General features: G+C 33.2%; 1 protein-coding gene and 2 non-coding genes across 3 annotated transcripts in view; 2 read left to right on the top strand and 1 right to left on the bottom strand.

Moving 5' to 3' along the window:
* Smp_197640 (voltage-dependent calcium channel) overlaps positions 1 to 25,218 on the top strand; it is a gene marked incomplete at both ends in the record, with an annotated part of 139,292 nt that overhangs the window by 78,620 nt on the left and 35,454 nt on the right. The window contains 10 exons of the mRNA XM_018799762.1: positions 2,974 to 3,336; positions 5,022 to 5,120; positions 7,878 to 8,069; positions 10,033 to 10,197; positions 11,540 to 11,660; positions 13,054 to 13,185; positions 15,882 to 16,055; positions 18,350 to 18,454; positions 21,213 to 21,428; positions 24,541 to 24,639. Coding sequence (XP_018651519.1) covers positions 2,974 to 3,336; positions 5,022 to 5,120; positions 7,878 to 8,069; positions 10,033 to 10,197; positions 11,540 to 11,660; positions 13,054 to 13,185; positions 15,882 to 16,055; positions 18,350 to 18,454; positions 21,213 to 21,428; positions 24,541 to 24,639 — 1,666 coding nt within the window. The remainder of the gene's footprint in view (positions 1 to 2,973; positions 3,337 to 5,021; positions 5,121 to 7,877; positions 8,070 to 10,032; positions 10,198 to 11,539; positions 11,661 to 13,053; positions 13,186 to 15,881; positions 16,056 to 18,349; positions 18,455 to 21,212; positions 21,429 to 24,540; positions 24,640 to 25,218) is intronic.
* Positions 870 to 936, bottom strand: Smp_tRNA_00151_Pseudo_TTG.1.1. Its single transcript has one exon. It is a non-coding gene (tRNA).
* Positions 25,146 to 25,214, top strand: Smp_tRNA_00975_Pseudo_TTG.1.1. The gene has a single exon. It is a non-coding gene (tRNA).

Genomic DNA, 25,218 nt, shown 5'->3' with positions numbered 1-25,218 from the left:
CGTTATTTTCTATCTTACATCGATAAAATCATTATTCAAAAATAACCCATTGTACCATTGAATAAAAATAAAGAGAATTCAGCAAAGGTAATCGTCTTTCCAACGAAATCATCATCAGTATTGGATTGTGAAGATTGTTAAGTTTTTGATTGATGTTAACACCGATTGATTCAGGATCTTAATCAAGAAATTGTTAAAAAGAATACTTCCTCCTCATGTTTTAGAATGATTATCATTATTCACAAACTTTCACTACTATGATTTCACATATATGTTGTATTACGTCATACGAAAGGTATTCTTACGTTTAGTTCTCCTTATTCATATGATACAATGACTTGAACAATGAAACTTAACACATGGGTTTTTTTTAAATGTATGTAAAGTACAGTTTTTTTGTCTGTTCTAAAAATCACACAAATTTGTATAATGCGGCTAATAGATTAGAAATATATCTAATAGTTTTCTTTGGCGGCACAGGGGGGTGGTTAAAATTATTGTCATAAATTGTAAAATACCTCGGCTTGTTTTTTGTTGTTCATTAAATATCATTATATTTATATATATAGTTACTAGGTGAAGATATATTTTATCGATAAGTTTAGTACTTAAAAGAAGTAAGTCTTTGAAATAACTTTCAAACTATGTTACATATAAAGTCACTTGGTATTGTTTGTTTGAAACTTCCCATTGACATTTAGGACTTCAATTGATCAATCTCTTATTATGCGTATTGCCTTGATATAACCTTAATTCACAAGCATTATGAGCAAAGATGGATAATGGCTAGCAGTGGAATCCAGGATAAAGCGCGTTTCATCCTATTTGGGACTCGTCATCTGGATGTACCTGCATCTCAGAGTTGATGTTTAGTCCGGGACTCGAACCCAGTACCTTTCGCTTCAAACGCCATTGCGTTATCCACTTAGCTACTGAGTCCTGATAGCCACTTGCTTGTGCAATGGGGTGAAGTTTAAATTCACTTAGTATTGTTTGTTTGAATCTTCCCGTTATTTTACACATATTTATGCAACAGTTATAATTAAACAAAGCAGTATAAAAATTAGTTAGAAAATAATAAATTTTAACATTAATTGTACTTTAAACACATATGAAATGGATTAATAATAATATTGAAAGGTCAAATATGATTCATTGACTTACTTATAGAAAACAAATGCAAATCATATCCATATTACGAAAAGAGCTTTCATCTAAAGAATAAAGATATTAAAGCCTATTATCATGAATAAAATAAAACATATAACAAATTATCAGAAGGGGGCTTTGTGGAGATTTTAATAATTTTATATAATTGAGATCATGAGTCAATGGAAGCTAGACTACCATGGAAAACCTGGAAGCACTGATTGACGGCCGTTTCGTCTTATTGTGGGACTCCTCAGCAGTGCGCATCCACGACGACGCCTCACGAGATTCGAACACAGGACCTACCAGTCCCACGCCAGCGCACCTAACCGATAGACCACTGAGTCGGCCGTCATCCAACGGTGTTAATGTCTAACTTCAACCAATCCATGAAATTGAACAACCATTGAATATTGTTTGAAGTTAAGTAACTTACAAACATGTATAGCCTCCTCAGAACCATAAGAAACAATAACAGAAAAAAAAGATGAATTGAGTGTTATATACAAAGTAAATGGTTAAAAAAGAATGAAACACTGTATTAGTCTAAGTATTTACTTTCGTTTACATGAATATCATACATCAGTTAAACATTACAACCTGATTTCTTGTTATAATAAGAAAATCTATAGAAATGAGTTCAACTATGAAATTGTCGATAGACTAAATAGAAGTAACCAAAAGAAAATCAAAGATATTTCGGGACTAACAGTTAAAAGGCTCAGTGGAATAAACTCAATCTATAAGCAAAAAAGAATTTTATTAGGAATTATACAACGTTGTAATTAAGTAAGGGCTGAGACTAAACCTAAGGCTATAATTAAAGGTGTTATGTTGACTGTAGACTTTCGATGACTGAGGTATCAGAAATATACGTCACTCATTGTCATCCACATTCTATCCTAGAAGGCTATGTTAGCCAGTATTCTAGTAGATGAGAAGAAAATTGGGGGGGGGATCCAAACAAAATGTGGCACTAGTCCATGAAGTCTACGATTCGAGAAGTTGAAAGAAACGGTTTTAATCAGCCACAGTTGCAACTGCACTCTTTCTATCGCTCTTTACATCTTGAGCTTTGTATGATGTTTTTTGTTTCAGCTTTATCTTCTGAACAATGTTTAATAACTTTTGCTTTCTTACCACAACTGATAACATAGTATCGACACCTGCGTTTTGTATTATTTAATTTCTGTTTAATGTATTATGATTTTTTATACTAATTCATTGGCAGTCTACGAATTATCAACTTATCTAAGTTGTCTGTCCGTAAAACTCTTATTTATCAACCTAAATGTGTCCTCATGAAATCGATTCGATCAGCGTTTGCTGGTGTAGACGTAAGCTCGATGGAAAACAAGAGTGGACGAACCTAAACGTGACGAAAGTCCATGAAGTCACTAGCTGTTATTCTAAGCCGTGTTAGTGGATAAAGATTATCCGTTCGGGATCTACTTAATAACCTCACGTAGGGGTTAAAGACTTTGAATGACATGACTTATAATTAATCACAATGATTGAGAAGTATCCACTCCTGGTATTCTTTTAGATCATTAGTTTCAGCATTCTTTCATGTATATTTTTCTAATTTTTATTAAGCCATATTCTCAGTGCTTGGTTTTCCTCATTATCATTGCCACTATAATATTTCGATTTCTTCACTACTCATCATGTTCACTTCATCTCATTGTGCTATTGTATTATGATAACTTAAGCCAATGCATATTTGTGCCAAACACCACGATAATTACGACTGACCGATTATACTAATTTCCTTTTCTATTGTTTTTCTTTGTTTTCTGTTCTTTTTTTCAATCAATAACCAAGAAATCGTCCACAAATGTTACAACTTACTCGACTTGTATCCGATTTCTTAATGCCAAAAATTCGTGATAGTTTTATGCGTCAATTTGCTGTTATATCAGCTCTTGAAGAAGTTGAAGATGAAACTATTGAAGAAATGTTAACAACAATAACTAAATCACAACAAACAAAAGAACAAAGTCAATTAAGAATAAATTCACTTTGTATAAATCCTTCTAATGCTAATCCACATTTTAATCATTATAATGCATTAGCAAAAGAAGCACTACCTAGTCATACAGATGTTGAAACATTAAGAGCTATTAAACGCAAAGTTCATGGATTACATGGTGAAGAGAAATTTCGTGCAATTATTTATCTTTTAAAGTAAGTAATGATAAACATTTCATATCGATTATCTTAATTTTATATTACAGTCGGTTGGTTTACTCGAATTTGATCAACGTGATAGATAGATTTCGATCTAGACTACAACAGATTTGAAATATATGGAATTAGTTAATACTCAGTGATCAACCAAATGTAAATAAATTGGCGAGACTATAATTTATGGACGATCTTTGAACGAATCTTGAGTGACCTTGGGAAATCATAGTCAATCAGTAAACATTCAGCATACAGTGAAAATATATTATACAAAACCAAAGAATTAAAGTGGATACACTTCTTTTATATGGTCCAAAAACTCGTCAAGGTTAGAAAAAGGTTCAAAGGTCCCAAAATCGTAATGCATAAGGTAGAGGAACTCATTCATATGGCTCCTTAATAGTTGGTCTCTGGGGCCATGATAAGGTTATAAAAACCCTCTCAGCCTCGACCACATAGCTTCATTATTATTTATGTGTACTCCGGTTGTGTGAGTTTATCATTTTTATTATAGATATGTCCCTACAATCCTCATACCACTGAACAGCTGAAGCTTCAGTAACATCTGCGATTATTGCAGCCAATGTTACTGGTGCTTTTATTATAAAGGTGGCGGCATTTATAATAATATGCCTCAGTCTTTATCTGGACCGAGCGATAAAGGTTCCTATTCTAGCAGACGTCTTCCTTCAACATATATTACATCGAAGGACAACATCAAGGTAGTCTGCACAAGGTCTACAAGTAATTAATTACTCGTTATTACAAATACAGGAACTTCCTAGTAATTTCATTTGTTGTAGCCGCTTAGTTGTCAAGCGTTCTCTAAAATTCTCTGTGACCTGATCGTACATGAGCATTAGCTAAAATAAGCGCCATGACCTTGAAATCCCTCAAACGCTTCTGATTGGCTCGTCCATAAATTACAGTCTCGCCAATAAATCTCAGTACTACAAGAGATAGATCGATGCCGAAATAGCTGAGCGGTAACTTCTCTGATCGCAAAACGTAGTGAGCCACCAGGAATCATCGGCTCCCTCAATATTACACGTACACCTTGATGATAAGCGCCAAATCTTATGAAACCTAGGTCCATAGATTTCTGTCGACTACATCCAATTACCGTTTTACAATCCAATAACTTTTACATGTGACCTCCTAGATCAAAATACTTTAATTTGGAAAACCCACTACAATTAGTTAATAGATTCTATAAAATTATTCGCTTTAGATCATTTTGTCATATCGACTAGATGATACCAAGAAATGATTGGAACAGTTATGATGCATTATTACCCCTAAGACTGAAGAATAAGTTTAAAATCAATTTATATTTCGCATTAGTCAGAACCATAATTTACAGTTTCATTGTAGATTTGAGTACCTCTCCAAAGTCTTTGAAAATTTACAATCCATGTCCATGGATTTAAATAGGAAAAGATAAGATTTAGTTACGAAAGAGTACAAAAACAAAACTCAATATAATGCATATTATGGACTAATCTAGAGTAGTATGTCTACATATTTCTCAGTGTTTCTCGGTTCTCCAGGAACGGTTTGTAAACTTGACTTTTCAAAACGGATATATTTATTTCTTACAAGTCATCATTACACAACATTGAATGTTATTCTCATTTGAAATCACAATATTTCGCTCTGTTTGCTTTTTTTTTTCATTTATGTAGTGAATCGAATAAAACACGTTTATTGACTATTGAAAAAACTTCAAACATTGGAAATAGATCTTTGTTATCAACTCAACATCAAATTCGATTAGACAGAAGGTAAAGTTCAGAGTTAAAAATTGTTTGAATAATCTTTCCTGGTTAGCGTATTATTTAGCGAGTTAGTTTTTTTACGGGATGGGGGCACTAATTCCCATGCCCAACCCTCCTCCTTTATCCGGGCTTGGGACCAGCAGCAACTCCCGGAAGGGCTACAGGCGGAGTTAAAGTTCAGAGTATTCACAGTTTAAATTTATCTTCATTTACATTTGGTCTCATGAATAGTTTAATGTGTTTATGAATCAAAATTATAATCACTAACATTGAGACATATGTTTACAAGAATATTTATCTTAGAAATGATATTTTTTATTTAAAAACAAAATAGATTATGTAAACTTGGATAGTGAACATCTGTATTCAATTGTATAATCTACACAGAAAACTTTAAGTTTTAGACTTTATATTACTGTAAATATTTTTGAAGTACCGAAGTCTCAACTAACAGCACACTAATCTCTTTACTTATTTGCTTATTCCTGTTACACTTCGTGGAGGAACATATGCCTTCCACCAGCATTCTACATCCAACTCTGTCCTGGACAATCCATTCCAGTTGTTTCCAGTTGCTCTTCATCCTTTCGATGTTTGCTCAAAAGGATCTAGATGAATATTGTTCTGTTGAGTATTTGATATTTTCTTCTTGACTAACCTGTTAGTTAAGACTTTACTTTGAAAAGTTGAATATCTTCTAATTTCTACTGTCTATGCAATGTTTATTTTGATCAAACTATAACTATCTAAACATGCAGTATTGAATAAAACCGAACTGACAAATAAGGAAAAAGAAAACTCAAATCAAAATTTAAAAATTCCTCGAAAAAAACATAAAGGGGCTCTGAAAACTCTCGGAAACATCTTATCCAATTATCATTCGATGGACTTTTTTCAGAAACATCTAGAAAGTGGAAAGTCACGTGTCACATTTCTGATTGGGTGAATAGTTATCCTGCTACTATATTTAGAAGGGTTACATAACTTTCCAGAAGCCCAAGGCCATCTAAAATGCAATAAATACCCTAGATTTTCTGTACATAAACTAATCTTGGAGTAAAGCGTCCTTTCCATATTTCGCGCCTTTTCTCTCATGTTCAAGTTACCGTGAAGATTTATGGTGGTGTTATAGAAGAGCTAATGAAACCGAATTAAGCTCTCAATAAGAAGGTTTATCACACTGAAGATGAGAACTTGATGAGATCGAGTTCATATTCACTAATTTAAATTATATCCTTTTCATTCTGCTACTTAAAAGTTCCATGAATTCTCACTGTTTGGAACTTTCAAACAAGAATAACAAAATGTCATTACAGTGCTGTTTGGTTCTGAATGTTTCTTAAATTTCTATCATTTACTATTAAAAATATTGCAAAAATATTATAAATCCATGCTTGAAAATGATTAATAACTGATTATTAACAAGTTGACCCTGAAGTTGGCCAGGGTAAAAGGAGCGGCTGGACATATTTCTTTTGGATGCAAAGCTCTGGCATTTTGATCCGAATAGCAACTGCCTCAGGCGTCTGCAGTACTCTCAGTCTGACGGAATTAGGTAGACTGCTGTTAACACGATATATTATTGTGAAAGACTACTCGATGTTGGCTCTATGTCCCATCTGAACTAAATGGGCTAAAATAGAGCTGTTAACCGTTTTGACTACACCTTTGCTTAACCACACTGGGAGGTGCTCACGAGCCCGAGTATACAAATTCCTAGAACATCTGCCTATATAACTTGCCCCACAGGAGCAGTTAAATTGATAGATACAGAAAGAAGTGGCTAGTCTATGCACTTTGCATCTAAAAGAAATATGTCCAGCCGCTCCTTTTACCTTGGCCAACTTCATGGTCAACTTGTTATTAATCAATTTTATAATATGGTGACATTAATTTGATTAATGGTTAATAACAATTGATTTTTCAAAGGATGTTCCTCCTTGAATATTTGAAATTCTCTTGATAATTAGTTTAATAGGGAGGTAGAACTACTGAAAATTAAAAATGTAAACAACGGTCTGTGAAACATTACGTAACCAACTTTCCTATTTTAGGACTTTTGTGAGGTCAGATTAAGAAAATGCTTCTTATGAATCGCTTGATCAAGATTTTAAAATCCTTTAGAGGTCTTCTTCAAGTCGATGATAGATCAATGATTAAAGGTTTAACTTGGTAATGTTACACTGAAAATATGGTCAGTTTAGTGAACATTGATTGATGCTACTTTCCTGTGATGATAAAAAGAAATTTCAGTACCCTTTATACCGTCTACGCCTAATAACATTTAACTGTTGAATTATGTCCAAGTAATTCAACTCCCTATCACTAAATAAACCATCTAATGGACATGAAACTTTATTTAACAATAAACCGAAATAAAGTCAAAGTCGTAAACCCTTTTTTGTTATGAGAATATGCAATTTATAATATTCAAAGATTAGAGTCGAAAGGCATCAAATTCCTTTTGTTTGAAGTTGATGTGGTCAAAATCAAGATTGATCAACAGTCCAGTATTGTGTATTTGTCACTGTTGCGCAGGTTTATATTACCCTATCATGAAACTATTCAATTATATGTTTTTAATAATGATTTATATACTTTATGTATATTTAAAAAAATCATGGCTTCGTAAACATGATTCACCATTTGAGATGTTGTGAAATATATCTTGAAGCTACTTATTCTTTTTTAAGTAGACACAAGAGTATAACTTAAAGATTTCTCCCATTTACAAATTTATGATATAAACTGATACTTTTGTAGAAGTACAAGAAACAGAGTTGGAAATCCAGTCGGAACAAATAAATCATTTAGAGCTAATGGAGAAGTTAGGGGAGGAAATCCCTCAGTAACACCAGCTCATAATGCTGAATCACAAACAACAACTGGGAATAGAACAAGTCATGATGATATCAAACTATTACAACAAAAAGCTCAACTTGCAGAACTTAAAAGGTGAGATAATCATATCAGGGTGAAGCAGTGTTTTGCATCTCTATGTTTTATTGACTATTAGCTAAATAACTCCTAGTATGAACCTACTGATAAATAAGAATTAAAAGTATTAGATGATAGAGAAGATTTGGAGTTCAGATGAGTGATTTTGGTGAAGCCCGTGTACTGTGGTATTTAGAACTCATTTTGTAATTACGACTTTTAAATAGCTAATGTGAACTGAACGAAATAAAATAAACTCATGTAATTTTACTAGCACCTTTGTTCTTGCTTTCATTTCTATATTGTTTTAATATGAGCATAAACATGATGTAAGAAGGTGACAATTTCTTATGCTAACTAGTTCCAGTTTTTTGTCGAATAAAAATGGCCTGAATACAAGCTAGTCATTTCTTCTTCATGAGATGTAACCTATCAATGTTCAGCTCGGGTTGTTTCAGCACAGAGAAGTGAATTGTCTAGACATTCTCATAGGTGACCAGTTATTTTTACTGAAATAGTTCTTGTATGGTGAAAATAGTGTCTGTGAAGAATCATATCACAAAGTATTTTCAGTACAGGTTTGTAAAATAAGATTGACAAAAATTAACATCGCCAACTTAATAATCTTGTACTGAACGAGAACATAAGTAGGGACGATCGAATGTACTTGAATGCAAAATTACAGAACAACTTGGTAAAATCTGAGAAGCATACAGTAAATACTTCATTTGCAAAATATCAATCAATTGTCTCAAATTCGACTGTTCGTTTTGAAAATATCAATCAATCGTCTCAGACTTCATTGTTCTTTTGTTTTTATAGCAATCATTCTTTGTTCTCGTTCTCTTCCTTCGATCTTCTTAACCTTCTGACTCCAGCCATTTCACTTTCTATTGATGATACACACAACTTATATCTGTTGACATCAATAAAACACATCACAGTCTGACGTCAACTTTAAAATTTTATCAACAATAATCATTATCAAATTTTCTTAATTGAAAGCATGAGTCAAATGTAGCTAGACCACCATAGAAAACCTGTAAGTACTGGACGGCCGTTTCGTCCTATTATGGAACTCTCAGCAGTGCGCATCCACGATCCCGCACTCTCGAGATTCGAACCCAGGACCTACCAGTCTCGCGCCAGAGCACTTAACCGGTAGACAACTGAGCCGGCATCCAACAGTGTCAATGTCTAACCAACCAATCCACCAAGTTGACCAACCGTTCACCAATTGTCTTCAGTGAGTTGATATCTCACAACAGACCTGGTTGACATCCAATGGTCACTGCTTCTCACTAGAACTCCAGGACATATAACTTGAAGTCAGTCACTAGTGAGCACATGATTATAATCGGAAGGGGTTTTGTGAAGATTTCAGTGTTTTCATAGTTGAGATAATATTCACATCAAATAATCATTGGAAGTCAGTTATCATATTTGAATCGTTGAACTCACTGAAATAAATCTCTAAAGATACATTAAGATAGTGATAGGCATTTACAACAAAAAGAAAAACAAAAAGATTGATCCATTACGGGAAACAATCTTTTTTTGGTCATGATGTAGCGAATGAGAACATGGGCAAGGACAATCGAATGTACTTAAGCACAAATTACAGACTATCTCACTAAATTTTGATAACCATACAGTGAACAGTTAATTTGCAAAATAACACTCAATTGTCTCATTCTTAACTGTTCCTTCGGCAAATATCAGTCCGTCTTCTCTGATTCCATTGTTCATGCATTTTCATACCGATCGCGCTTCATTCATGTTCGTTCCTTATCGATCTTCTGTCAAAATACATTCTATGCCCGACCATCACCATATACTACTTATAAGATATACTTATGAGATATAAGTAGACCACACCACAATGACACATTAGAAGTGTTGATCAGTTTCATTTACTCAATATTCAATAATTTGAATATTGAATTAATTATTTTTCTTTTTGATTAATAATTTATATTAGAACACAACAAGAAGTTGAACTTAGAGAAAATCATCCATTTTTTGATCGACCATTATTTGTTCTTGGACGTGAAAATCGTTTTCGGCGATTATGTTTAGTACTTGTTGAAGCAAGACATAAAGCAAATGATTCAATGGATTCAACAGATAATGGAAATTTTATACAGTAAGTTATTGTTATTGATGAAATTTTCACTGTTAGAAGAAAACCTTTTATAGTTTTTTGAATAGATACCCGAATCCAAATATAAACCGATAAACCTTAATTAACTAGTTATGTGAAGTGTAGTGCCGTGCTTCGCTAATCCTTCACCTTGATAACCGTTATAATACCAATCTTAAAGGTGCTTAAAATCAGAAGGCAAAGAGAAGCGGTAGCTACAGTTTTATTGATAAATGATGCACGCCAGAAAGTTATAAGCACATGAGTAAATATCAGCAAGCGAAGTAAAAATGACACATATTGGAAATGGTGGGTAAGCCAACTCATCAGAGCGAAGCGAAAATAATGCGCACTGGAGATGGCGGGTAAGTCGACTCACTTTTACCAAGCTTTAATCAATATTTATAGTAAGACAAGAATAAATGACAGACATGTGATAAGTAGTATAAGAAGTGTACACACATCTACGATCATAAAAAAATGATCAGGGTTAATAAGTGACTGATTAACAAGGTGAAAACATGATTCATGATGGATAGGTGAATTGACTTGTCCAGAAGTTAGAATAAAGCATATGGGCTTAACATAACAACCGATACTACAGACTCGATCGTTTTGTACACACATCCAAGAAGTCTCATTCTAGAACGAAGCAGTCATCTAGTGTGAGTAGGTTTACGAAGGTTATCTGCAAAATGTCAAATCATGATGTGAACTATGTTCAAAGATGGCAATCTCCATAAAATTGATCTTTTAAATGGTATAAAAAAGATGTTATTTTCACACTGTATTATTGTAAAAGTCAGTCAGCGAAGTGAAGTGGTGGTAGCACAATAACTTTCTAGACTGTTGATTACTTTTTAAAATATGTCTTTGAAATTTTAGAGTTCTCTTTTTGCTGAAAAGGCTTGACTTTGACAATCGTTAAACTGGTTGTGAGTCTCATGAAGAGCATCAATACACTTAAGATTATGAAGATCCTAGAGCAAGATTTAGGTCGATCAGGATTTCATACCAATTACCACTAAATATTACATAGTATACAAAAATCAAAAATGTGAATCACTCGATGTAAATCAACTTCTCTAGTTGTTCTTACTTGTACTACGACTGGTGTATACACGCCATTCATAGATTAAGTTAAGTAAGTAAGCATCACAATCCAATCAAATGAATATTATGTAGTTAAAGGTAATCTGTAGATAGAGGATCTCATCTATTGCTTGAATTTAAGAAAATGTGCAACCTATAGGCTGATAATGTTGATAGCATATCGTTTTCAAATAATATAAACTTAAAAGCAACCTTACTTCTCAACTTTTCTTTTCTATGTAATTTCTTTTAGTAAATTTCTTGGATTAGTTACATATTTGGATTGGATAGCTATATTTGTAACAACTTTATCATGTGCATCAATGTCTTTAGAAACACCACATTTTAGATTGATGAATACACCAGAAGTTCAAGTAAGTCAGTTAAAAAATATCATGTATATTATTGCTTTTAGTATCATTATTTTTCTACCTGGACAGTTGACAGTACTAAGATCACGAATTGACTTAAGTTAGACGATCATTAATAACCTAGCAGCACTGCACAGTCGTTTCGTATGAGACTCCTCAGTTTAAATGTGTTAGGCTTGTGGATGATACTCACCGAAGACAATGAAAGATGGTCACGCATTGTTTTGGACTGACTCAAGTTAGGTTTATATACCGACGGATCCCGGCTCAATGGTTTAAACACAAGTCCTGAATTTGATTTCATGTAGTGAGGTTATACATGCGCGGTTGTACTGAGCAGCCCAAACTAGAACGTAACCGCCGTCTAGTCCTCTTGGATCTCTAACAGTTTTCCGACTTAGGTTGACCAGTGCTTTTATTAGGACTTCATAATCTTTACAACCTCACACCGTCAGTTAACAAAATATCTACTAACTTAGTCACTGCTTTTGTTACTTGATCAATCGGTTTTATGAACTACCATGATGTTCAACCTCGAGTCTAAATGCCCAAAGTTCAGACAAATGGTCACAGGTTCACTCTTCAACGCTTGATAGAAGAGACCAAATATATTGGTTAACAGGAAATTTTAAGGAAAAAAACTGGCGATACAATGCTAATATACCTTATTTGAATCAAAAGGTAATACCAACAGGTTTATCTAATTATTTTATTCATTACGTGATGTATGGGCGAGAACGACAACGACTGTTTGTTTTGCTGAGTCAGACATAAGATAGGAGGACAAGTGTTATATGTGTTATATATTCCCCTATCCTTATTATTATGGATTGACTGTTCCTTGTTGTTGGATTGTGTCAGATTTTGGTGTGAAAATATATTGACGTTCTAGTCAGGCTTTTCTCGTGTTCTTGATCTCAGTTGTGTTGAAGTCCTGTAGAATATACACTGGTAGGGAATTTAGTGTAGATATTCGTCTAAGGTAAATTAACGTCCCACATACGTGTAAAAAGTTAAAGGACTGTTATAACAAGAAACCCTAGCGTTATAACAAGTATCTTACAGTTTATAACATCACCTTTTAATTATCAGTATTATCAAAGACCATGATATAACTAAAATGTTAGCCATGATCAACCAAAAGGTGAGTTTCAGAATGAATTGATGATGACTGGTGTAAATATATTAGATTATTAAAGCTAGGAAGATGATTCCTTTAATAATTTGTACTCTAAAGCAGTTCTCTCTCTTTTCAAAGTGTCTCTCTCTAACTGACGTAAGTTTATAATGGAATGAAGTTTAGGTTGTATAAGATCTTTACAAAACATGAAATGTATGTGTGTATCATTCAATCGTCTTAATTATTTCTCTATATTATTGAATTTTTTTCTTACAGATATGTGAATATATTTTTTTCGTTGTCATGACATTAGAAATGACCTTGAAAATTTTTGCTAATGGACTGATATTTACACCTAATGCACTTTTAAAAGATTTTGGTGGATTCCTAGATTTATTTATTTATATAGTAAGTGATTATTAATGTAGATATTTTTTTTCTTATTCCCATGTACCATAAGACAAACGCAATGTATTATTTCCCTTCACTTCAGATGTCTAAAAAATATTTAACATACTGTCATTATACTACTAAGTAAATAATAGTAGTTAAAAATATAATCAATAAATATTTTTATCCATTTTAGTATTGTATTTAAATCTTCTCATTGATGTGTAGGACTGCAATTGATCAGTCTCTTAATGGCATATGTGCATCCTGTGTAGATTGCTTCAATATTGCTTTAAGTCACAAGTATTATAGGCAAAAATGGATAGTGGCTAGCAGTGGAATCCAGGACGTGCGTTTAACTCACGGATTGGTTATCAACTCTGTGATACAGGTACAACTAGTATACGATTCCTAAATAGGACGAAACGCGCGTCCTGGGTTTCACTGCTAGCAACTATCCATCTTTGCTTACAACAAGAATTTCGTTATATTGTTACTGTACATTCAAATAAGGTCAACTGAATTTTTAGATAAATCAGCTAACATAACTTGTGAATCAGAAATCTATTATTATTTCACTTATTATTATGAGCTATAATCTTGATGACTGAGTATTCATCCCAAACGTACGTCATGCTCGACAAAATGCAATGGAAATAATTTATGTTCAGGATCAAATTACAATGTCGTAGTAATTTTACCAAAAGAATAAGAAATAATTTCTCTACCGTCTGGTATCACTGGTATTCAGTGGTACACCAACTGAAGTTAAAACTCAATGAATACCATATACAAATGTTTCTATTACATCGTCGGATTTCTATCTGAAGTAACATTCACAAGAAAGTGACTACTTGAAATCGGCTTTTAGCCATTAGATTTAAGCTTTGAACTACCTTTACTCACCACAAGACTCGAAGGTTCTGGATTCTATCCTTCTTGAGATCGTGGATACAAAATGATAAGGATTCCCACACTGTGACCAAACAGCTATCCATTATCTTACAATGTTCTATGATCTTCTGTTATATCGATTGTATGTGAGTGCGTGTATTTGCCCAGTTGATATATACGATTGAGTGCATATGTGCGTATGTGCCCTGTTTAATATATATGAACGTGCTGATTCTCGCCAATCAGAGAGCAGTGATTTTATTGATCGGATCCAATGATACACAAAAGCCGTATGAACAGTCTCGAGTACTTATCAGTCCTATTTTCTGCCTAGCCCAACCAGTTAAGTCCAGAACACCGATAACAGCATCTGCAATATGAATCATTATTCTCAAACATACTCGGTTTATATACCACTCAAACTGACCGCATCGTTCCATTAAAATAGAAAATAACACGTGTACAAGATTTGGCCAAATGTGCCTGTGAATAGGGGGAACATTAATTAATGGACTAGGGATAACTCAAGAATGGTCAATCGTATAATGATAGTCTATAGGTCAAAATAAAGCTTATAATAAGAAGGACACGAATAAGAATAGTTTAGTTACTTAACAATTATACCATAGGAAATATCCATATCATATTAGTCCATGAATAGTCCTCAAAAGTAACCATTCATCATTCTCCACAAGATATAACACTTCTAACTCAGATTAGTCCATAAAGTAACTTTGGATATATTAAAAATCTAGAAGAACTAATCAATCATTTGAATTTGTTTATATCGTACAGTACTAATATATATTGATTAATGATCCTTGAAACTATGTCAGTACATAATGAAAACCTACTTTCAACTCTTAAAAGATCTCTAATTTTATATATTCAGCTTGTTAAACAATGAACATAACAACAACTTTTTTCAATTAGATTTCTTTTACTTTTTTTTCCCTAAAAGTTTCTTTCCATTCATTAATTAGTTTCTTTTCAATTGATTTATGTATTTACAGTTGTTGTTTCCTTTCTGTATTAGTTGATAGTGTCAACTATTTAATCACTATATAAAGAAATCAACTGTATAATGAATAGGGGGGTTTTTTTAAAGAAAAGATTATCTTAATAACAAATGAGTACAGTAAACAAGTATTTGACCTAATTATATGACTTGATGAGTACCATTCTACATATATATAAATGTTTACAACCAGTTTTTGTGTGTATATATACAATAATAATAGTGTGGTGTATGCTACTGATGGGGATAGATATATAAGTAGTATATATTAGGTATGAGTAGTAGACTTCTTACTGATAGTGTAGTGTGGGTTACTGATATCCACATAAGTAGTATATGGTAATGGTCGGACATTGAATGTATTTCAGTAGAAGATCAATAAAGAGAGAATGGGAACGGCATGCACTTGGTACGAAAATTCATGAACAATTATAATCGGAGACTATGAACGGATATTTGCTGAAGAAACAGTCAAACTGAGACAATTGATTGTTATTTTGCAAATTAACTATTCACTATATGGTTCCCATACTTTAATGAGATATTCTGTAATGTTGTGCTTAAATACATTCGTTTGTCCCCAAATGTGTTCTGTTCTTTATAATAGAAGTGAAAGTTAATCGGTGAGCAATCGATTCATCAACAGAATTAAAGGAATAATAGTGTAGGTAAAGGACAACTCAAAGAAAATGTACAGATGATGTATTAAATGAATGAAAGTTGTTTACTACTACAGTTTCTTCTATTCCCTTAATTATATAACTTATTTTTTTTGACTTTCCTTATGATCATCAAAATATAGATCAGTTTGATTTTTGTCAGTTATATGTTACGTGTTGATGTAATCGGTCCAGGATCTGCTGGTCATTTACTTATGGTATTAAGATGTCTTCGACCATTAAGAATATTTTGTTTAGTTCCACAAATGCGTCGAGTTGTTTATGAACTTGTAAGAGGATTCAGAGAAATTCTTATGGTAAGTTTTAATTGAATATTGTTAAATCAAGTCAAATAGTGATTATAGTTCTTTTTTTAATGGGGGTTTACTAAATCGACTTTGAACATCAATTTTATTAAAGTTTCTTCTCAATATAAAGTTGTGAAAGACAACTATGAAGACTGTTCACTTGGAAAGATATAATACCTAAAATTATAAAGTAACGTATTGGTTAGGAATCTCACTATGATGAAATACATAAACTTGGGCATATTACCTCCAATAACTATCTTATTCATTGTTATATCAGACCCTGGAAATTACATTGAAAAGTTCAAGAATAAAACGTTGTTTTTATCACTGATTAACATCAGTTAGTGACATTGAAAAGCAGAATATATTTGTAAATCCATTAAAGACTAACTTCAATATGGGTCCCCCAAAGTTTTCGTTAGAAGTAATGACAGACAGAATCTGATCAGATCGAAAATATGGCAGTCGTCGCCAATGTTTGTTTTTTTTTGTTTTAATACATCATTATGGCTATTAATCGCACAACCTATTCAGGTGCGTTTCTGAAAAGTGTAAAACCTTTCGCTGTAAAGTCTACAAAAGGCCTAATCACAGATATCGTGGTTGCTGGCAATATTCAGCGAGAAGAATGTACATTATCCAGATGTTGATTGACTGGGCTGCTAACTTTTAATTGGCAATCATTCAATATTTATCGTCAGGAAGGACGAAGAAGTGAGAAACGGAAACTTGTTGAAGTACTTTGTGCTGAGAATTCTATATTGTACCAAAAATATAATATTGAATAAAGCTATAAAAAAATGTTGATGAATGGTCGTTGCAGCTGTTATCACCACAAAATCATCCTATTAGGGTTACATATGGAAAGTAAAGAACATTTTGAAAGTGTTTTATACTGATCCAAGACTCCTCAGTAGTATAGGACAGATGGCATTATATACTACCCAGGTTAGCACCTGTGGATTTATTGTGTTTGCAGAGTTTATTTAGGGGGACAAATATGATAGAAATAATAAATTGTGAAGTTATTTATAATCTGAATGTTGGTATAAAAGTTAACCAAAACCCTGAAATAATATTTTGCCTTCAAGTACTTTTGGATAGGATACATAAGTTTCCAGTAAATTAATGGACCAATGTAGCTTCCATCCTTTATGTCTACTTTTATTACAAATGTTGACCAGATATTCTGTCAGGTAACGGGATAAGTGAATAAAAGGTAGTCACTTGTTTTTCTTCTGATGCCCCCAAATGCCCTGGTACGGCCGAGAGTTTGGAGACTCCACTCTCCTTCTCCAAATCCTCTCACATGGCCACACGTATATAGCCTCTGCCATGGAAGTCCTACTCACTGCCTTCTCATAGTGGCATTACTGTTCTTCACGAAATTGAGAGAACAGAAAGCGAATGTTCGGCGCTTTAACCGGGTTGGTGGACACGGAAAGTCCACCTAGGGGAGTTGGAAAACACTGATTCTAAACCAATGGTGCATATGGGCTACGGTATCCTGAGGGAACAAATGGCGTATGAATCAATCGCTGGTCATCGGCTACCATGAGACTGTGTCTCCTTACCATGCTCCACTGCCTTGTGGATCAGATCTTTGGGTCAAAGGCTCCGGGTTGGCTCCCTAAAACAACCATCTGCTTCGGTTTGGGCACCCGGACAGTATCAAAGCTCTCACACAAATCAAATGAGATTTGTGTGGCGCATATATATATCTGGTGCCCCTTTGCCCCCCTCCTGAGGCACGTATTTAGTTTGAATTTAATAAGTCTTTTATATGTTTACTTCAGTCACCTTACTTTTTGCATTCTTAGTATATTGTCTATTTTACGTGCATGTTAGTTATTTGATATTTCTATCCAAATTGACTAATATCGACAAATTCAAAGCATCATTCACTGAGTTAATAATTATAAATAGTCACCTTATATTTAGCAGAGATAACTGTTACTAAAAGTTGTAATTCCAAGTTATTCACCTATGCATTCAATTAGTCTGTAGCTCACGTATGTTCAAATCATAGGAAATACACTACATATCAGTTGCGATTGATCACTTGGAAATCTGTAGACTTGGGGAGAATAACGTTGTACAAGTGACTAGAATTCATATCACTCAATATCTTTATAAGAAGTGTGGTGCTGTATTCTACTTATATCGACAGACATAAGTAGTATGTAACACTGTTCAGAAGTGTAATGCCTGCCAGAAGAAGGTTGAAAAGATCGAACTGATGAGAATAGACATGTGATTTACAAACAAATATTGTTGTTATTGTTATTCCTTTTCTGTAGGTTTCTGTTCTATTAGTTGTATTCATGTTTATATTTGCTGTATATGGTGTACATTTATTCGGTGGACGTTTAGCTATATGTAATGATAGAAGTATCATGACTAAAGTAAGTCATAAATTAGTTAGAATATAGTAAATATTGATATTTTTTTGAATAGTTTATCTATCCTATGAATGTACTCTTTACACTTAATGTATGGGACTATAATTTATGAATGACTTTTGAATGACACTAAAGTGACTTCGAGATACTTCATCTACTTATCCGCGGTAAAAGAGAGTAGCAAGTCATTACAAAGAATTAAGATTAGGATTTGGAGTTAGAATTTAAGGCTATGAGGTAAAGTTCTGTTGGGGTCTTAGTTACCTGGTCATTATTAGTTTTCATAAATCAACATCTTGGTAGGTACAAGTATAACTAGACTATTTTAAATGTACAGAGAAAATACATTTTATTCATCAGACCAGTTCCATCTTCTCTTTACATTACCAAACGGAACGATTTAGCGTGATTTCATCCTTAGAAAGTTATTGTGACAGAATGTAAATAGTTCGGGTGTTTGAATCTCTTCAAATACGTTTATTCAGTGATCTGACTATTGTATCAGTCTTGTTATAATGAATTGGAAAGCTTGTTTCTAACCGTTTTCATGTTGTTCATGTCTGATCTAGAATGTTCTAATTGATCATACTCAAAGCATCTAGGTAAACAAACCTCACAAATCTCTTTAGTTAATTTTTCATATAGATTAAAGCACTGAAAATTGTATGGTACATACATAAACTATTCCATCTATTCTCAAATCAGTAAAAAATGTAAACTTTACTTTTTGGAAAATATTAGCTTACTTTTCTGATATAAGTAGTATCGATTTAAAGGTGAAAATAATGATAAGTTGACCAATTTAATAAGAGATTTGATACAGCTTTCATATTTTGAATAAAGCATTGTGATGGAAATTAAGACTGTCGTGACTACCTAAATGAGATTCGTGAGCAAGAATGGGCCCCTTGTGTCAATAGGTACTAATCAAATCCAGTCATGAACCTGTACAAAGAGTTTGGTTTCGTTTTCCCAATCTCTATGTTATAATAAACTTATTTTCTGTAATTAACTGTTTTCTAGTTGAATGAGTCACAAGTACAAGGTATGGTTGTGTCCATCTTTCATTTTATTTACTGACAACTGATCTATAATTATTTTAACTAACCAGCAAAACAATTGAATACTGATAAAGTTATAACATCTATAAACTATGTTTTAAAGAAGTTAAACAAAATGATTCATTTTAGAAAATTAACTCTCAGAATAAAGCTAATTGTAGCCTGCATCAACAAGTAGCCTTAGTTAAATGGTTATTTAAAACTAGGAAGCATTGAGAGGTCGTTTCGTTGTAGTACAGGACTCATCAGCTTTACGAGTCCATTATTTCATCGGGAACCAATCTTAGTGTGGGATGTGTTACTTACACGGAAAGATATAAGTAGTATGTACCAAGAATTGAGAGTAAAGTTGTAACGGACAGAAGAAAAAAATGAAAAGTTGAAGAAGAAGAAGAGGAAAAAACAAGTCAAAATCGCAACATTTCGCTAAGAGCTGAAATGTTTCCACTGCAATTACAGATGAGCACTTTTGTAGAATATCATAATAGAAAGATAAAATCATCCAATGAATTCTAGTTTTCTATGATTATCGAACTATGGTCATTCAGTAATGTAAACTACGAAAATTCAATTATATCCATAAACTGTCTATGCTACTGCAGATTACTTTTTTGACTGCACCATTAGCATTTTCTCGTTGTTGACTTCAAGGGATTGTGAACATTGAACAAACTGATAAAGCAATGTAAAATTTATGGTTCATGCTCATGATGATGAAAATGAGTTATTTGATCTATCGGTTAAATGCAAGGGAAAATATAAATTACCGAATAGTCTACATCCATCCTGATTTTCTATACCAATATGACTTTATTAGCTTAAACAGTCAATTTGAAGGGATCTTTTCAACACGAAAGCTAAATCTTCATGTTAGAAGAAAAAAAGAAGCTTATTTAAGGTTATTTTTTAATACCTATGTCAGATAAGTCAAGATAATTGAAGTAACCATAGTGAATCCAGATGTACTGAATAGGAGTTCATTTGAGCTAGAAAGCTTCAAGAACCTAAGGAACAAAAGCTATATTGTCTTAGAATAATAGTCTACAGTTTTATGAACTGATACCTAATTTTAAAAATACATATTGAGGATCAGAGAGAAGAAATGTAATTCAATTGTCTTTAGAAAAGCATTTATAGCAGCTCACATACAATTGAGTTTGTTTACATCTAATTTGGCTAAGCCTTTTTGTTAACTTATTTAACGGACAGTCATTCGTACAACAACAACAACCTATCTATACTATTGTACACTTATTATGTACGCTTGAACATCGCTTACTGCCTACTCATGTATACATTCTGCTAGCTTTACTACTAATCGCTTAGTTGATTTGATGATTCATGCTTTTCCATTTGTATATATATGTACATCTTAATCCTGTTCACTGTACTGTACTGTACTCGCTTACCCGCTGACTCGATCTATTGATCTCTCGCTCATTCGACTCTTACGCTCACTCGCCTGCTTTACGGAACTACTCTTTCATGTTTGCTTAACGTGCCTGTAATTCTGAATATCTGTGTATGGTCCAATAATAAACTCAATCAACCCTTCGTATTTGTCTTCTGATTTATACACCGTTGGGGGCCTTATTGAGTAACGGTTATCCGGATGAACAATATTACGAAGTTTAACCGATAATATCGAATGTCGACCACCATACATTATTAATTATTCATTTATATATACCTATGTTTAGGAAAAATGTGTTGGACGATTTATGCGTGAATTAGCTTCAACCAAATTAAAAAGTGTTAAAGGTGAATCAATTAAAATACTTGTACCAAGAGTATGGGCTAATCCAAGAAATTTCAATTTTGATAATATTGGCAATGCAATATTAGCATTATTTGAAGTATTATCACTTGAAGGTTGGGTTGAAATACGGGATGTAATTAAAGAACGTATTGGTCCAGTAAGTTGATCATATTTCAAAAATTTTTTTTATTTTTTTATTTTAAAGATCTGTTGCGTGTTCGCTAGTCGGGATTACCAATATGTTACAGTAGCTTAAATCTTATTCCTTTTTGATCGTATGAATGATTGTTTGTTGTCAAAATATACGTACTATCAATCCTCGTATGTAATAAATAACTTTATTCCGCGTTGGTGAACAACGGAGTTAAATACGTCAAATACGAGAATAGATTTAGGATATATATTTTTTCAAAAGTCATTGAGCTGGCCAGGGAATCAGAGCGATGAAGTGAACAGAAGAGAGAGAAGCAAAATGACGTGCGCTTTGGAGATGTCGGGGAAGCCAACTCGAGAGAGCGAAACAAAAGTAATGCGTATCGAGGTGAACTATTAATGAAACATGGTACTACATATTGGTGAGCCCGACGTAATACGAACACGCAACAGAATTAGTGGCCTCGCGGAACGAACACGGAACAGAATTGACAACCTCGACGTACGAACATAATTGGCAATCCCTACTTACGAACGTGAAACAAAATTGGTAACTTCAACGTACGGACTCCACAACAGATTTATGGAGATTTTCTAAAATGATAACTCTTTGAAAGACTACCGGAATGTATAATGTAGTGTCTTGATCTATGTACATTCGGAGCCATGACTTCAGGTTATTATAGAAAGGTGAAAGTTTTCGAAACATTAGAACTTGTTAAGTAGATTATACAATCTATTTTAATTATACTGTTCAATACATCAATCTTAGTACCAAGGAATGATAAAACAAAATTATAGATCAGAGGGGGTTTTGTGGAGAATTCAGTATTTTCATATTTGAAATCATGAGTCAATTGAAGCTAGACTACCATGGAAAACCTGGAAGCACTGAACGGCCATTTCTTGAGTTCTAGTGGGAAGCAGTGACCAGTGGAGTTCTACCATGTCTGTTGTAGAGATATCAACTGACTGAAGACAATTGGTGAACGGTTGATGGAAATTGTGGATTGGTTGAAGATAGACATTAACACCGTTTGATCCCAGCCGGCTCAGTGGTCTATCGGCTAAGGGCTCCGGCTAGAGACTGATAGGCACTTGTTTCGAATCTCGCGAGTGCGGGATCGTGGATGCGCATTGCTGAGGAGTCCCGTAATGGGACGAGTTGGCCATCCAGTGCTTCCAGGTTTTCCATGTCGGTCTAGCTTCAATTGACTCATGATTTCAACTATGAAAAAACAAAATTATCTAGTCTTATTAAGCTTCAGATGATAAAAAAGAGACCATAATAGTATGTTATTAATATCATCAGATGTATTCAGAATAAATTCATTTGAGTTCTTTATTTCAACGATTGATTTATCAATGTTCTTGATAACTGGATTAAATATGAAACATGAATATAATAGGCTAAGATTTACTTAAGTAGGGAGTTTTGTGAACACTTTAGTAATTTTATATAAGTTAGATATTAACACCGTTGGATGCCAGCCAGCGCAGTGGTCTAGTGGTTAAGTGCTCGCGTGCAAGACTGTTAGGTCCGGGGTTCAGATCTCGCAAAGTGGGATCGTGGATGTGTACTGCTGAGGAGTCCCACAATAGGACGAAACGACCGTCCAGTGCTTCCAGTTTCCCATGGTGGTCTAGCTTCAATTGACTCATGATCTCAACTACTAAAATTACTATAATATCCACAAAAAGCCCTTCGAATATGATTAATGTCTACAAAAAGAAACAACCTATTCATTTATTATTGATGAATTGTAATGAATACAAAAGAAATTACATATATCACACCATAGTTCATCATCACATTTTTTTCCAAATGTTCCCATATAAATAATCAGTTAGATAATGAGAAATAGCTTATTCACATCAGAATTCAACCTTATGATCTCAAGATTTGAAACTCATCACAAGAGTAGGAATTTTCCAATTTATACATTTGTTCAACGTCCCTGTTTCTCAATAATTTTCTAACTAACACCAATAATACAAAAAAATCACTGAAAAAACTTCATGTTGTGTTACTACTTATATTAAAAGATATAAGTAGTATATAAAAGATTGAAAAGATCGAATTGAAAGGAATAGAAGTATTAACAGAGATTAATCATACTAACGATAGGAATGAGGGAATGATGAAATTTGTAAGAGACAACTGATAGAAGATGTAAAAAATGATGTATTCGATATACGGTTTTCATATTTATCAAGACAGTAAGTTGGTTGTCCCCGCCAAGTTTCCGTTCTCCATATACATATACATACATATACTTTACTTTCTAATTTGTTATTTTGATGATTTCATTCTTTTCTTTGTTGATTACATGCATATAATTAATTGAATAGACTAGGTATACATTCAATTAAATTTAATTCTTCTGTTTACTAATTACATTGTGATTGTCTAATTAGATGATTCGTTTAGATGAATTTAATTTGAAGATAACTATTATTATTATGCATGAATAGAGCCAAGAGAAGTATTGAGAATTATGGAGTCCTAATTTGAAATTGATTAGCAGTATTCAATCCATTCATACAATCGAACCCTACTATTTCCAAATCTCATCATAAGTGTAACTTCTATCAATATGTGATTTGTGTATTTGATAATATACATTTTCTAACTTTCGTCGTAATGTCAAAGTTAGAGATCACGTCAAGGTAAAAGACAGTCAAAATAAATATTTAAAAACAATAAACACATAAATATAGACAACAAACACTTGAACTCCCTATCAGCAGGTCAAGCTATCATCCAGTTGTAAAGAAATTCTATTAGCTCATTTTCCTTTGAAGTGAACGCTGATAATGTCGTCTAGAGACATATTCACGGTTTAGCGATAAAACCATGTAGAATGAAAATAAATTAATGATTAATTATTACCAATCTTTAACTTTCCAATTGTATGATTTAATTGTCTTCATATGTCACGTATAATGTCATGGTTTTGCACTGATAGCAAATCTCAAAGCTCAGTCATATAGTTGTCCAGTGTTCACTAGCATTCAGTAACTCTTCATATAAATATCAAACTGAACTGTTAATTCATTTTAACATATTTATAGAACGTTTCTGCTTTTTTTTTTCTCTTTTCCCTTTTTCACAGCGACATGTTATTTACATACACTTATTCGTTTTTATTGGTTGTCTTATTGGTTTAACCTTATTCGTAGGGGTGGTTATCGCAAATTACAGTGAAAATAAGGTAAATGTTCATTTCTACTATCTTAATGCATTATTTTACCATTGAAATAATCATTTACAGTGTATCTCTACCCTTCCACCACACATTCTAACCACAACTAGACATTTAAAAAAATGGTTCTGTTCATTGACCGGTTTAAATGTGTACAATATTAATTTCACAAGTGAGAGGGGGGCTTACGTATAGGTCATAGATTAATTTTTTTAACCAGCTGACAGAATATTTCATAAAAGAAATTTGTTTCTAGACCAAACAGGAAACATAAACACGTTCAAAATTGAGACATCAGACAAAGTAATTTTTTTAATGCTATCCAAAATACAATTTAAGGCATGGTAACTATTGCTAGATTGCATAACATTAACGGAAACAAAATCATTTAATTAACTTAATATTGTTTGTTTGAATCTTCCCATCGATGTGTTAAGACTGCAACTGGTCAGTTTCTAATTGGCATTTATGTATACTCTGCGTAATGCCTCGATAAAGCCTTAATTCACAATCATGGTAAGCAAAGATGGATAGTAGCTAGCAGTGAAATCCAGTTTGACGCGCGTTTCGTCCTATTTGGGACTCGTC

The sequence above is a fragment of the Schistosoma mansoni genome, chromosome 3, assembly GCF_000237925.1.
Source record: "Schistosoma mansoni strain Puerto Rico chromosome 3, complete genome".
In the NCBI taxonomy this organism is placed as follows: domain Eukaryota; kingdom Metazoa; phylum Platyhelminthes; class Trematoda; order Strigeidida; family Schistosomatidae; genus Schistosoma; species Schistosoma mansoni.
The sequence above is the reverse complement of the archived record's forward strand: the minus strand, read 5'-3'. Positions and strand labels throughout refer to the sequence as shown.